The sequence below is a fragment of the Pongo abelii genome, chromosome 4 (assembly GCF_028885655.2).
Source record: "Pongo abelii isolate AG06213 chromosome 4, NHGRI_mPonAbe1-v2.0_pri, whole genome shotgun sequence".
NCBI lineage: Eukaryota > Metazoa > Chordata > Mammalia > Primates > Hominidae > Pongo > Pongo abelii.
In genome coordinates this window covers 186,972,249-186,985,000 of record NC_071989.2, presented here as the reverse complement: position 1 = coordinate 186,985,000, position 12,752 = coordinate 186,972,249, and the positions used below count along the sequence as shown (strand labels likewise).

The following is a 12,752-nucleotide window of genomic DNA, read 5'->3' as shown; positions in this document are numbered from 1 at the left end:
GGAGGCGGCAGCTGCAGTGAGCTGAGATCGCACCACTGCACTCCATCCTGGGTGACAGCGAGACTGTCTCAAAAAAAAAAAAAATCTGTTGAGCCTCTCTAGTAAATGCTTCATTTCATTTATTGTGCTTATTAACTGCAAATTTTCTGTTTGATTTTTAATAATTTATCTATCATTAGACTCTGTTTTGGTAAGACATCATTTTCATGCTTTGCTTTCAATTTTTTAGGTATAGTTTCTTTTAGTTCTCTTAACATATTTGGTTTTGGGGTTGTTTCTGTTTGCTTGTTTGGATATAGGGTCTCACTCTGTCGCCCAGGCTGGAGTCTTGGCTCACTGCAGCTTCAACCTCTGGAGCTCAAGTGATCCTCCTGCCTCACCCCCCAAGCAGCTGGGAGTACACATGTGCCACCATGCCTGGCTATTTTTATTTTTTGTAGAGATGGGGTTTCACCATGCTGCCCAGGCTGGTCTCGAACTCCTCACCTTGGGCAACCCACCCATCTTGGCCTCCCAAAGTGCTGGGATTACAGGCGTGAGCCACTGCACCCAGCTAACATATTTGTAACATCTGATTTAAAGTCTTTATCCAATAAGGTCAGTGTCAGCTTCCTCGGGGGCAGTTTGCATTGATTGCTTTTTTTCCTCCCCCGTGTCTGGGCCATGCTTCTTTGCATGTTTCAGAATTTTGTTAAAAACTGGACATTTTAAGTAATATGATGTGGCAACTGTGGAAATCATTCTCCTCCGTCCCCATGGTGGTTCCTTTTTCTTGTTTAGTGCCTTTTCTGAACTAATTATGTGAGGTTGTGTTCGTTGTCATGTGTGGCCACTATAGTCTCTGCTTGATTAGCTTAGTGGTCCTCTAACCATTAGATCTCCTTAATTGCCTGGAACCCGTAAGTCACTCAGCCAAGAGTTTATAACTGCCTTAGACTTTACTTCCTCATTCTGCAGAGCCTCAAGGTAGCCAGTGGTGAGAGCTTAGGGCTTTCTAGATCTTTCCTGAGCATGCACACAGCACTGGGCCTGAGCACATCCCTATGCATATGGATGGCCTTCTAGATTCCCAGGAATATGTCACAGCCTTTCAAAGCCCCCTGTAGCCATCTCATAGTAACAGAAAGCAGATCAGTGGTTGCCTGGGTCCAGTAGTAGCGGGATGGTTGCACAGGAAGTGATGAAAATGTTCTGTAACTTCACTGCGAGGGAGGTTACACAGGTACATACATTTGTCACCTCACATTGAACTTTATGCTTTAAACATAGTTTATATGTAAATTATACCTCAACAAAGCTGATGTTTTTAAAGATGTAGTTTAAAAACGAAACAAAAAACATGGTCTGCAGGAGACACCTTGCTTGTGATCCTCTAAAAAACAGGTCTCCACTCAGATACCTGCAGAACAAGGACAGGGTGGGCGAGAAAAGGAGCCAGAGCCCTCCTGGTGTGTGTTAAGTGGCTTTTCCTGGGTGGGCCTTGGCGTGCTGCGCTGAATCTCCTTGAAGGAGGAAGTGCCTAATCCAGTCCGCTGGGTCTGGGCCCAGGAGATGGGGCCTTAAAGCCTCTCTTGGTAAAGACTAGCTCTGTGGGAACAAGCAGGACACCCTCTCCTCTGATTCTGTATCTTCTAGGGGCTCCTACTGTACTTCAGGGATACCTGACCTGGGTTGCAGTCACATTAGCTCCTGGAAAGCCAGGACAGCCCATGTTGAACCCCATTTACTACTGCTGAGGACTAGGCCCCAGTTGAACCCCATTTACTACTGCTGAGGACTGTGCGCCCTAAGGGGTTTGGGGCCTGTGCTCTTGCCACTGGCCTTGGAACACGTGTGGCAGTTCTTCTGCCTCACCCTCAGTCTGGGGCATGGCCCACTCTGCCAGGGCATCTGACATGTTCTTTGTCCCTGGCTCAGTTTGGGGGCAGCCCGGTGTCCTGCGCTGTGGGGCTGGCCGTCCTGAATGTCTTGGAGAAGGAGCAGCTCCAGGCTCATGCCACCAGTGTAGGCAGCTTCCTGATGGAGCTCCTCGGGCAGCAAAAAATCAAACATCCCATCGTCGGGGATGTCAGGTGAGGCTCTGGGGGCAGCAGTCACCACCCACCTGCCAGGGCCCAGTGTGGTACCATTTTCTTCACCTCCTAACAAGCTGGGACGGTGGGGTTATGTCCACTCTCAAGAGCAACTGAGACACTGAGAGGTGCTATTGCCCAAAACGGCTCTCCTGGGGAGGAGAAAGCCAGGACATGACCTGATCCCTAGCTACCCCTGAGCCTCTCTCCTCTGTCCACACCAAAGATCCCTCCCAGCCCAGTTATTCCCTGAAACTATTCTCACCACCTTCTGAAGGTGCCTCCTGTGCTCAGCCTCCCCAGGAGGCACAGATAGGAGTCCAGAGGCTGAGGCCAGCACCCTGGCCCCTCAGGCCTGGCCTCCTGAGATGTCGTCACCTTCCCTTGCAGGGGTGTTGGGCTCTTCATTGGTGTGGATCTGATCAAAGATGAGGCCACAAGGACCCCAGCAACTGAAGAGGCTGCCTACTTGGTATCAAGGTATTTTCTTCTTGAAACAAGTTGCTTCCTGGAGTAGGAGACACCACGGGTGCCTCTTTGCAGGGCCAGTGGAAAGGAGCCTCATCTGTACCCCCGGCACTCTGGGCCACAGACTTGACTGAAAGGGCTGGGGCTGGCGGGTGGGGGCGGTTGTGGGGAGACAGCTGATCCTATCAGCTGAGGACAGAGGTAAGTGGTGTTAGCAGTTCTGTACCCAGTGCCTGACTACAAAGGCTGCAGATGAGACATAGGCTATTCCCAGACCAGAGCAGCACCTCTGCCTAGAATGCCCAAGCTAGCGGGGCACTCAGACCCAGGAACCCCTAATGCCACCTTGGCCTGCGCTGGAGAAGGGAAACACCTTCTCTGTTCACACCAGGGAGCTGTGGCAGCACTAGACTCAGGGTTCCCATGCCGCACGACAGGTGGTTGGGATGGACAAGACTCCTGCTCCTAAGCTGGGTCGGGGGTGTCTCAGAACTCAGACTCCACCGGTGCCACTGCCCTGGTTTGCTTGTCCTTTCACTTGGACCCCAAGGCCTCAGGACTACTTCTCCTTCTAGTTGAATTATTATTCCCTTTTATCTCCATTCCCCAGGCCTACCCCTTCCCCCACCCCCACCATGGAAAGCTCTTCTGGTATTTGACGTGTCCTTATTCAAATCGTGAGACATGCGTGTTATCGATGTAAATCTCTGTGCTGTGTTTGAACTTGGCCTTTCCTAGGCCCTGCCTTCTCTCTGCTGTCAGTCACATCCCCAGCTTACTCCTAACCCCGTCCCAGGAGCCTCAGGGATTCGGAATGGTCGGGTGGCATGGAAGGAAACAGATCCCAAGTTCAGCCCGCTCTTTCATCTCACAATACCCTGGGGGTGCTTTTCCAGTTCAGTGAGGAAATGGGTAAGTCACCTGCAGTTACCCTGCTAGGTGGCAAGAGCTAGAGCTGGCCCCAGGGCCGTCTAACTCCAAAGTCCAAGCCCTGTTCTTTCTGGCATGGCCACGGTCAGTGCCAGGACAACTAGGATAGGAAAATGAAATCAGAAGGCAGACTCCCCACCCCCAAGAAATAAAAATAACAAGGTTTACAAAAGAATGGGAACAAGGATCAAAGAATATAAACACCATCATGCAGACCCGTCATCTCAGAGATGAGGTTAGACTGTGGACTAAAAATGATTATTAGCTACAAATGATGTTAAGATAAAGCCATCTTCCTAAGAATAATTGGACATTTTAAACTGGAATTGTAAGATAACCCGGAAGACAGGGCAGGAAGATTCCTGAAGCTGGTGAGGGGCACGTGGAGCTCATTACACCAACTGCAATGTTGGACATTCTCTGTATAAGGAAACAATGTACATCACGTAAACCACACAGAAAACCAGAGAATGCAGGCAACTCTTGCAGTCTGGTGTTTCCCTGTGGCCATTCTTTCTTGGCTTGGACTGTGGCTCCAGGGTGAGGTGAGGCAAGGCGCCTGTTCTGCGGGGCAGCAGGCCCGGGGCCAGGTGCAGTGCACTCCAAGCAGGCTGCTGTGGGCCAGATGCGCAGGACTTCGGCAGAGGTGACCAGTCAAGTGACCTGGCAGGAACTGGCCCATGGAAGGCTCTGAGGACAGTGTGGCTGGAGCATTGGACATGAGGCCAAGGCAGGCTGAGGAAGGCCTTGAAGGCCATGTGAAGGGGTGTCCTGTCCTCACAGGCTGAAGGAGAACTACGTTTTGCTGAGCACTGATGGCCCTGGGAGGAACATCCTGAAGTTTAAGCCGCCAATGTGCTTCAGCCTGGACAATGCACGGCAGGTGGTGGCAAAGCTGGATGCCATTCTGACTGGTGAGCTTGAAGCCTGAGCTTGGCCATGTCTCTAGAACTCAGCCTGAAGCCAACAACTAGAGCCTCCTAGCATGGAACAGGGAGGGGACAAGAGTTCAAGAGCAGAGGCGCATGTCCTCTGGACAGGGCAGGGAGCAACAGAGAGGGTCTTTCATGGCCCAATCTGTTCCTATTCCTGCCTGTGCCTAAGAGAGCTTCCTGGGCTGTCAGTAGGTGGGAGGTGAGCCACCACCCAGCCTGCCTGAGCAGGCATCAGATGTATGCAGGACAAAGCAATACTGGGCGTGAGAAACAGGCCATAAGAACTACAGTGGGAGTTGAGACCCCATTACTGCCAGCCTAGGATGTAGAGATGGCAGGAGTTTCATTCTGTACATGAGGCAGGTCACACGAGGCTGCTGGGTGGCTGAAAGATTTGTACCACTGAGGACTGACTGAACGCAAAATGAAAACTCTACCCCACAATCCCCATCACCTAGGATGGTCGTGGTCAACCCAGGGTCCCCCCTAAATCCACTTACAAGGAAATCTCATGGCTGTGTTGCTATTTACATCTCAGTGAGACCCTAAATAGGCACAGTTGCATCTCACAGTAGAGATCAGAACTGCCAGCCAAGCAACCTGTGCCCTCCTACCTCTGAGTGATCACTGCTACCCACAGGCATGCTTAATCCCAGGGCTCTGGAGCTGGGGGAGACCCATCCCTGCTAGACACAAATTGGAAGTGGTAGGGATATGATGAATAGGAGTGTGTTTGTGGAGAGCAAAGGCTGGCCACAGAACAGGCTTAGGGATCCTGGACACAGCCTACAAATCTCAGGAGAACTGAGGGCTGGCTTTCTGTTTTTCAGGAAAACTGCTGCCACCCCTTTGGGGAATGGGACATGGGTGTGGACAGCCAGAGGGCCCAATCTCTAAACTGTCCTCCAGTTTGGACACAAGTCAACAGGGCATCTTCAGCAGAGAAAGGTGACTGAGTCGGCGTCGCTTTGTGGTCTTTTTCAGACATGGAAGAGAAGGTGAGAAGTTGTGAGACGCTGAGGCTCCAGCCCTAAGCCAGCCCTGCTCCGCCTAAGTGTACTCCAGGTGAGTGGGCCTTGCTTCTTGTTCTTGAAGATGCAGAGCGGGTTCCTTACCATCAGCAGCCTCAGCAAGCTGAGCCTTTTTTTTTTAAGACATTTTTTTGTTCTGACTGATGCTCCTTCCCAAAGGTCAGTTTTTTCAACACTGGAAATTCTCCAATGCTTAGCTTGCACTTGATGGCAGGAACAGCTATGTCCTCCCTTGAAACCTATGGGGCTGTATCCACGTGGAACCCCAACCCACCCTTGCCTCTTGTAACCACCTAGTCTTACACCCTAAATACCAGACCTGGAGTTGAGCTCCAATCCAGCCAATAAACATCCCCTGCCAGAGCAGGCTTTTCTTTACCAGCCAGGAGGGGCACTATTGTGCCCCAATTCAGACGGCCGTGGCACTGCCCTAGTGTGTAAAGAATCCCATTTTCATTCATCAGCCAAGAAGGTTGGTGTTCCAAGGTGTCCCAGGAGGGGACATGCCTGCTGGGGATGTAAGCCCTCCTCATCACTGCCCCATCCTCACTCCCCATAGGCCTCTCATTCCTTTCTTTAAAGGGGGCTCAGTCCTAGGCAGGGCAGTCCTTAAAGGACACCCCCACAACTGGGCCTGCAGCTGGAAGAGCCTGCTGCAGGAGGAAGCCCCAAGTCCAGGGCACCTGGCACCCCCCACCCTGAGCAAGAGGTCTCACACAGCATATCTCACAGTCACCCAGGCTTGGGGGTTTTTAAATTTTATTTCAAAAGCTTGGATAGCTTCAATATCCAGGTTGTGGCAAAATCAGGACACGTGTAAAATACCTTACAATACATTAGATTCCCAAAAGGTACCAAAAAGTACAGTAAAATTAACACTTCCATTAAAGGAAATGTATGACACAAATAATATAAAATTAAAAGGTGAAAAAAAAGGTGACACTGGTTTCCTAAGATACAATTTACTCTTTACAACCAGGGTCCACAGGTCCAGGCTGCAGAGCAGCAGCAGGAAGCAGAGCCTCCCACCTGGTTCTGGGGGACCTGGTAATAAAAATCAGCCCATGATGGTGCTCTGGCCTCTCAGACACCACACGCTGCCTAAACAACTAGAGCTCTGGAAATAGTAAACAGGAGAGTGATTTCCATGGGGGAAATTTTAAATAAGATGCACATGGGACAGGCCATAGAAAGTTTGCCAAGTTAAATTTGGTACATAATTGTGTTCACTCCATATCCAAACAAAGCATGTGTGCGGTCAGTTGGTCGCTCCTGCTGCCGCCTCAGTATGGCTTGTAGTTATTCTGATGGCCACCACGTCGCTGGCTCTTGCCGTAGTTTGTACTACCCTGACCTGGGGACGAGAACAACCATAGCAGCTGCTATTTACAAGCATTTGCCCTGTGCCACGCACTTGATATGCATCTTCGCAGGATCCTCACCAGCCCTGTGACAGCAGAGATTGCCTTCCTCATGTTACTAAGACCCCGAAGTCTAAGGCTCAAAATCGAGTAGCTCCCATGGCTGAGCCAGGCCTGTCTGACTCCAAAGCCCCTGCTGCCAGTGGCTCCTACACTGTCTGTCCTGTCTCCCCTGGGGGCGAGGGGTGAGTGGATGGGGCCTCCCTCTCTCCTACTTACTGTAGTCGTAGCCGGGGCCGTAGCCGTAATAGCCATAGGGCGAGTAGTCGTAGCCGCCATAGCCAGGCCCGTAGCCCTGCTGGTAGCCGTAGCCCTGGTTCCAGTAGTTGCCGTAGCCCTGATTCCAACTCTGACTCTGACCTGTGGGGGGAGCAGGGCACAGGGGCCCGTGGACCATTTAGCATACGCAGGAGCTAGGATGGAGGAAATCCTGCCCTTTGGGATGGCAGGGTTACTGTGGCAACTCAGGCAGAAGCCAAGGGGCTGCTGTTCTGGTGTATAGGGCCCTGGGCCCAACCCTGCATCTGAGAGACCCAAGCAGAGGATCAGAGACCAGGATGCTAACTTTACTTGGGGCAAACAAGGCAGCTCACTCACTCAGTCACTCTCTGATCACTCCCACTCTCCTTGGCAGCTTAGCCTTTAAAAAGATGCAGTTCAGGCTTTGGAGTCAGAGGGGCCTGGGATGGAAGGGGATAAATGCCTGGCACAGCTCTGCCCTACCCACCTTTCTGCCTACCTGCTCACATGTGTACCAGACTCAGGACATCCACAAAGCCAAGACACCCATCACGTCCCCTCCCCCAGAGTGTAACACAAATGCTCTCTCTGCCCTGGGCACCCAAGCCATTCCAAGGGGCAGCAGCAGGCAACAGCCTCAAGCATACAGCCCTGACCCAGAGCCACTCCTATTCCTGTTCGTCCCCCACCTCACACAATCTGCCCACCCCGGCTGCACAGCACCAGAGGGAGCCCCAAGACAGGCTTAGAAGGCTCCATGTAGGTAGGGAAACAGGACCTATCTTCATCCAGGTTCTACTCACCTCCACCTCCACCACCACCTCCGCTGCCTCGGTTCCCTCGGTTGCGGTTTCCACGGCCCCCAGAGCCATACTGCTGCTGCTGATAGACTTCTTTGGGCTGGGCCACCTTGATCTCACACTAAAAGTCAAGAGGACAGTGGTCAGGCCAGTAGGACAAACTCAGGGCAGTGACTGCCCAAAGACCTTCAGTGCGACAAACATCAGATGGTGGATCAGGTCCCTTTGCTCAGAAACAAAATATGCTAGTATGGGAGGCCACCTTTGGGCTAAAGCTCATGGAATCCCAACTAAAACCAAGGGCCTTCCAGCAGAGAACCCTTCCCACAGAATGCACTTGAGATGGGCATCTCAGCCCCAGGGCAACTCCATGTCTAATGGAGGCAGGCAACTGGGCCAACTGCAGCCCAGGGGAGCAGAGGACAGGCTGGGAGCAGGCACCACACCTTGGTCCTACGGGGCTAGAGGGTCAGACAAGACTTCTCAGATGAGGGGCCTTAGACAATGAGGTTTTAACATCTTTTTCTCTTTACAGAAGAAACTCATCTCATCCAAATACACACTATTGAGAAGGCCAGCCTGACCTCCCTCTTACAGATAAAGTCAGTTTTCAGAGGCTCAGGGTGGGGGGCCTGCCTGAGGCCATAATGCTACCCACCCCTCCTCCTAACCGCTGGTGTGTGGGGATAACCCAGATGTCTGCATCCCCTCAAGTCAGTCAGTTTCCTTTCTGTCCACTGGGGGTGGAATGGGGTAAGGTGGGGTACTTTCAAATGCTCCTGCTTAAATAAATTAGACCAGACCAGTGTATTTCTAAAGAAAATCCTGACACGCACCCCCATTAAAAATAGTACATTTTACAGTGTCCCAGTCATACTTTTAATTGGCAAATTAAAATAATGCAATCTGATATATTCTATCCTACTGAATTAAAAATACCGAATACAACCAACTAAATATACTTACTCCTAAGACTCACTACCGGTAGTTTCACTTAAACTCTGCCTTAGAGGCTCTTCCCACCCATTTCCCATCATGGCACATAGAGAAAAAGGCCTCCATCACTGTCCACTGGAGTAATAACCACTGCCTCCCCTAACTGCCTCAAAGACTGTCATTTTATAGAAAATTTAACACTATCCTAATCCAATCTTCCCAAACTCCCAGCCAGGATAGAGACTTCCAGGAGCTCCACCTGTCCCACCTTATCTGGCTGCCAACTCCTGCTCAGAAACAGAGCCTGCCACACCCTGCCACTGCAGGCCGCACCCTCAACTCCCAACTGCCAACTTGAAGCCTGAACTACCCTTTCCCTGACCAGAGTTCAGGAGGGGAAGAGCTACACCTCTCTGCACATGAATCCGCTCATGTGAAAGCACAACTGACCCTGGATTTAAGCTGGCCAGGACCCTGGGAGATCTTTGGAAGGATTTTTGCCTGGGTTTAGGGTTGACTTAAAGAGGTGCCCAGAAGACCAAGTGAGGCAGTTCATGCCTGTAATCCCAACACTTTACAAGGCCGAGGCAGAGGATGGCTTGAGCCCAGCCAACATGTTGAGCCCAGGCTTTAAAAAAACATATGAGCCAGGCATGGTGGTACGAGCCTGTGGTCCCAGCTACTCGAGAGGCCGAGATGGGAGGATCCCTTGCGCCCATGAGGTCAAGGCTGCAGTGAGCCATGATTGTGTTACCACACCACAGCCTGGACAACAAAGCAAGACCCTGTCTCAAAGCAAAAAAAAAAAAAGTGCTCAAAGTGGATGGAAGTGGACAAAGACTTGGTTGTAGAAGGAGAAGAAAAACTTCACCACAGAAGAAAATCAGTGAGTTGCAGAAGTTCTAGGATCTTCTGAGAACTTAACTGCAGGCTTCATACCCCTAGACTCAAGAATCTAGAACTGTCACCTCTAGCTTTAAATGAGGAGCTAAAGAGGCTACTCAACCTGCTCTATTCACAGAGGCCACCTTCTCCTGCCTCCCTCACATCCTGTGTTGTTTACTGGCAGTCCTCCCAGCCTGGGAAGTCTTTGAAGGATCGGAACACTGCCCCAATCAGGGCAGCATACGCTTCAGAGAAATAGTAAGGTCTAACCAACCTGGAGAGCTCCTGCATGTGGCCCAACCCCTAACCCATCCCTCTAAGGGCCAGCTCTCCAGCAGCACAGGAGGCCAAGCAGAGCTGGGGACACCTTACCTTGCTTCCACTGATAGTATGGAACTTTTTCTCCAGAACCTTCTTCACGGGTTCTTCTTCTTTAAAGGTGATAAACACAAAACCTCGTCTTTTGTTCAACTTTGGATCCATTGGCAGCTCAATGGCCTCAATCTGCAAAAAGCATAGGCAAACTCAGGCCCAATACCTCCCTACCCCAGAGCGTATAGGGGACTCACAGGAGAAAAGACCCCATTGAAGGCAGAGAGTGAAAAATAAGCCCTGCCTGGGAGGGTCTAGCCAGCCAAGCATACCAAGGACCAGAAAGAAGGCAGCCTTAGGGGCAGCTGATGGGCTACTCCCAGAGCCACACTCACCTCCCCAAACTCGCCAAAGTACTCCCTGATCTTTTCCTCAGTGGCTTCAGGATTCAGACCCCCAACGAAGATTTTCTTCACCGGGTCCTTCTTCATAGCCATGGCCTTTTTTGGGTCAATGACACGGCCATCCAGCCTGTGCTCCTTCTGGTCTAGGACCTGTTCCAACAGAAAGGGGTCAGGCTGACTCAGCAGCATGAGCCAGACAAGGCCCTTCTCTCTAAGCCATAAAGACACCAGTACAGATACAAAGATGTGTTTCACCCCCTCCAAACTCTACCCCAGCCTAACTTCCCAACCCAATTTTCATCAAACCTCAAGTACAGCTGGTTTACCTCAACACCTAGAAAACAGTCCTTGCTCTTCCTGCCCAAGGAGTCCCAGCGTGAGGCCCATCTCCAGAAGCAAAGCAGCAGGGACTCAGAGCATAGGCTGAAGATGGGCCACGGGAAGGAATCCTTGCTCCACTCCCTACTAGCTGTGACCTCTTCTACTTACATTTCTGAGCCTTAGGGTTTTGGTTTTGGTCCTGTAAAATGGGGCTAAAAGCCTATCATACCAATCTTGGACTCTCTTGTAATCCTCCCAGATGTTTAGCACAGTACCCAGAATAGGCACATAAAAGGTAATGAATGTCAACTATAATCTTCCCGAACCACTCCAGTACATACTCTCACTCCCAACTTAATTTGTATTTTCATCCCCTCAAAAACCGGAACATAACCTCTGGCTTTGGGTTTTGCCCAAAGCACTCAAATCACATGCAGACCACACAAACTAGTCATGCTGTAAGAAAGGTGTCCTCTTAGAATTCAAATCGTTTCCACTGAGACTGCTGAAATCCAGTACCCAGCTTACCTTCTCCACACTGGCTGCATCTTTGAACAGGATAAACCCAAACCCTCTTGACCGTCCAGTGTTGGGATCCATTTTTATTGTACAGTCAACGACCTCTCCAAATTTAGTAAAATAGTCTTTTAAATCTTTTTTGCTAGTATCCCAGCTCAGGCCACCAACGAACATTTTTCTGAAATGGCAGGGTGAGACACATGGCAACAAGTCTTGTAAGCAAGCTGTGATTCTGGAAAGGACTGGCCCTGGCAAAGTTCTCACGAAGTCTACAGCTACCCTTAGAGTCTGCAAGGAGCACCTTAGAAGAACGTTAAATCTCCACTACCCTCCAAATTCAACTCAACCAGGACCCTAACGAGGCTTAACAAGGCTCTGCAGCCCCAGGCTGTGAGAAGCAAAGGACCACCCCACCAGGGGTGTGGGTCCTAAGCACTCACAACTGGAAATTCATGTGTTCTACAACCGTGTAGCAAAGGGCCAGCGTCTTCACCAACTCCTAAGAACTCGTTTCAAGGAACTCGATGCTTCCGGGGGCCAAGCCCGCCCAGGGTTCAGACCGTGACTCCGCCCCCGGGAGAGGCGGAGGAGCGAGGTCCGGGCCCCGACTCGCGCCAACTCCGCCCACGCAGCCCCCGGCGCGGCCCGAGACGCCGACGGGCCCCGGGTTCGAGCGCTTTCCCTCTTCCGGGCCATCCGCCCGCCCCTCCGCCGGCTCCGGCCCTGGCAGCGCGCGAGCGGCCCCGGGGCGGCGCCAAAGTCGACCCAACAAACTCCTGCAAACTCCAGCGCGAGTGGCAGCGCCAGGCCCGGCCCGCGAACGCCGCGGCGACAGTCCGCGGGCCGCACCAGCCCCGACCCGGGCCAGGCCGCCGCCCCTCCCCCCGCCGCGTGGCGCCAACAAAAGGCGGCCCCGGAACAAAGGCGGCGCCCCCGTCCGCCCGCGGCCGCACCTACCCCGCGTCCTCCTCGTTCTTGCTGGCGTTGATCTGGTCGCCCTCGGCGCCGTTCTGATTCCCGCTCGGGGGCGCCGCGGTCGCGCCTCCAGCCCCCGCCGCGGCGCCCGTGCCAGCCCCGGCCGGCGACTCGCCTTCGGGGACGGCCTCATGTCCGTTCTCGGTGGCGCCCGTCGTCTCCATGGGCTGCTCCTCGCCCGCTTCCGACATGCTAGGCCGAGGCGCGGCGGCTCCTGCAACCAGCGGCGACAGCGCGTCAGGCCGGCGCGGCTCCCGCCAGAGCTCCCGCCCGCCGGCCGCCGCTCACCTCGCCGCCGATGACGCCGCGGGGCCCGCTCGTCCCCACCAGCAGAGGAAGGCGCCGCGGGCTCGGCCGCACTCAAGCTCGCGCTGCTGAGGCCTCGCCCCAGTCAGCCCACGGAGCTGCTCCAACTGTGTCTCCTCCTCCTTGGCCGCCGCCGCACGGGAACCCACCGACCAACAGCCAAGCTTCCTCCCGCGCGGTGCCGCCGCTTGACAATG

General features: G+C 52.8%; 2 protein-coding genes across 19 annotated transcripts in view; one reads left to right on the top strand and one right to left on the bottom strand.

Annotated features, from left to right (window-relative positions):
* Window positions 1-9,456, top strand: part of PHYKPL (5-phosphohydroxy-L-lysine phospho-lyase) — a 26,821-nt gene extending 17,365 nt beyond the window's left edge. For 4 of the 17 annotated variants that reach the window (XM_009241341.4, XM_054556341.2, XM_054556344.2 and 1 more), the window contains 5 exons: window positions 1,918-2,072; window positions 2,463-2,552; window positions 4,254-4,384; window positions 5,390-5,470; window positions 8,433-8,757. In XM_009241341.4, coding sequence (XP_009239616.3) covers window positions 1,918-2,072; window positions 2,463-2,552; window positions 4,254-4,384; window positions 5,390-5,439 — 426 coding nt within the window. In that variant the 3' untranslated portion in view covers window positions 5,440-5,470; window positions 8,433-8,757. Of the gene's footprint in view, window positions 1-1,917; window positions 2,073-2,462; window positions 2,553-3,336; window positions 4,385-5,389; window positions 8,758-9,064 lie in introns of those variants that run through there. The other 13 variants (XM_063724526.1, XM_063724523.1, XR_010140136.1 and 10 more) reach the window with 10 other exon arrangements.
* Window positions 6,179-12,440, bottom strand: HNRNPAB (heterogeneous nuclear ribonucleoprotein A/B). 2 transcript variants are annotated; one of them, XM_024246913.2, is made up of 7 exons: window positions 12,232-12,440; window positions 11,284-11,452; window positions 10,426-10,584; window positions 10,091-10,222; window positions 7,901-8,018; window positions 7,077-7,217; window positions 6,179-6,790 (listed from the first exon to the last, which is right to left on the bottom strand). In XM_024246913.2, exons 1-7 carry the CDS (start codon window positions 12,438-12,440, stop codon window positions 6,720-6,722), a joined length of 999 nt encoding a protein of 332 aa, XP_024102681.1. In that variant the 3' UTR covers window positions 6,179-6,719. The 2 variants fall into 2 exon arrangements, with proteins under 2 accessions (XP_024102681.1, XP_024102682.1); XM_024246914.2 differs by lacking the exon at window positions 7,077-7,217.
* Window positions 12,441-12,752: the final 312 nt, after the last annotated feature.

What these genes read in the sequence shown, in the direction of transcription:
- HNRNPAB (XM_024246913.2), bottom strand. Translation starts at nt 12,440, where the DNA reads ATGTCGGAAGCGGGCGAGGAGCAGCCCATGGAGACGACGGGCGCCACC. An exon ending in ATGCAGCCAGTGTGGAGAAG is followed by an intron (nt 10,585 to 11,283) that starts GTAAGCTGGGTA and finishes CTGTTGGAACAG; the next exon opens with GTCCTAGACCAGAAGGAGCA. An exon ending in CGGCCCCGGCTACGACTACA is followed by an intron (nt 6,791 to 7,076) that starts GTAAGTAGGAGA and finishes TCTCGTCCCCAG; the next exon opens with GTCAGGGTAGTACAAACTAC.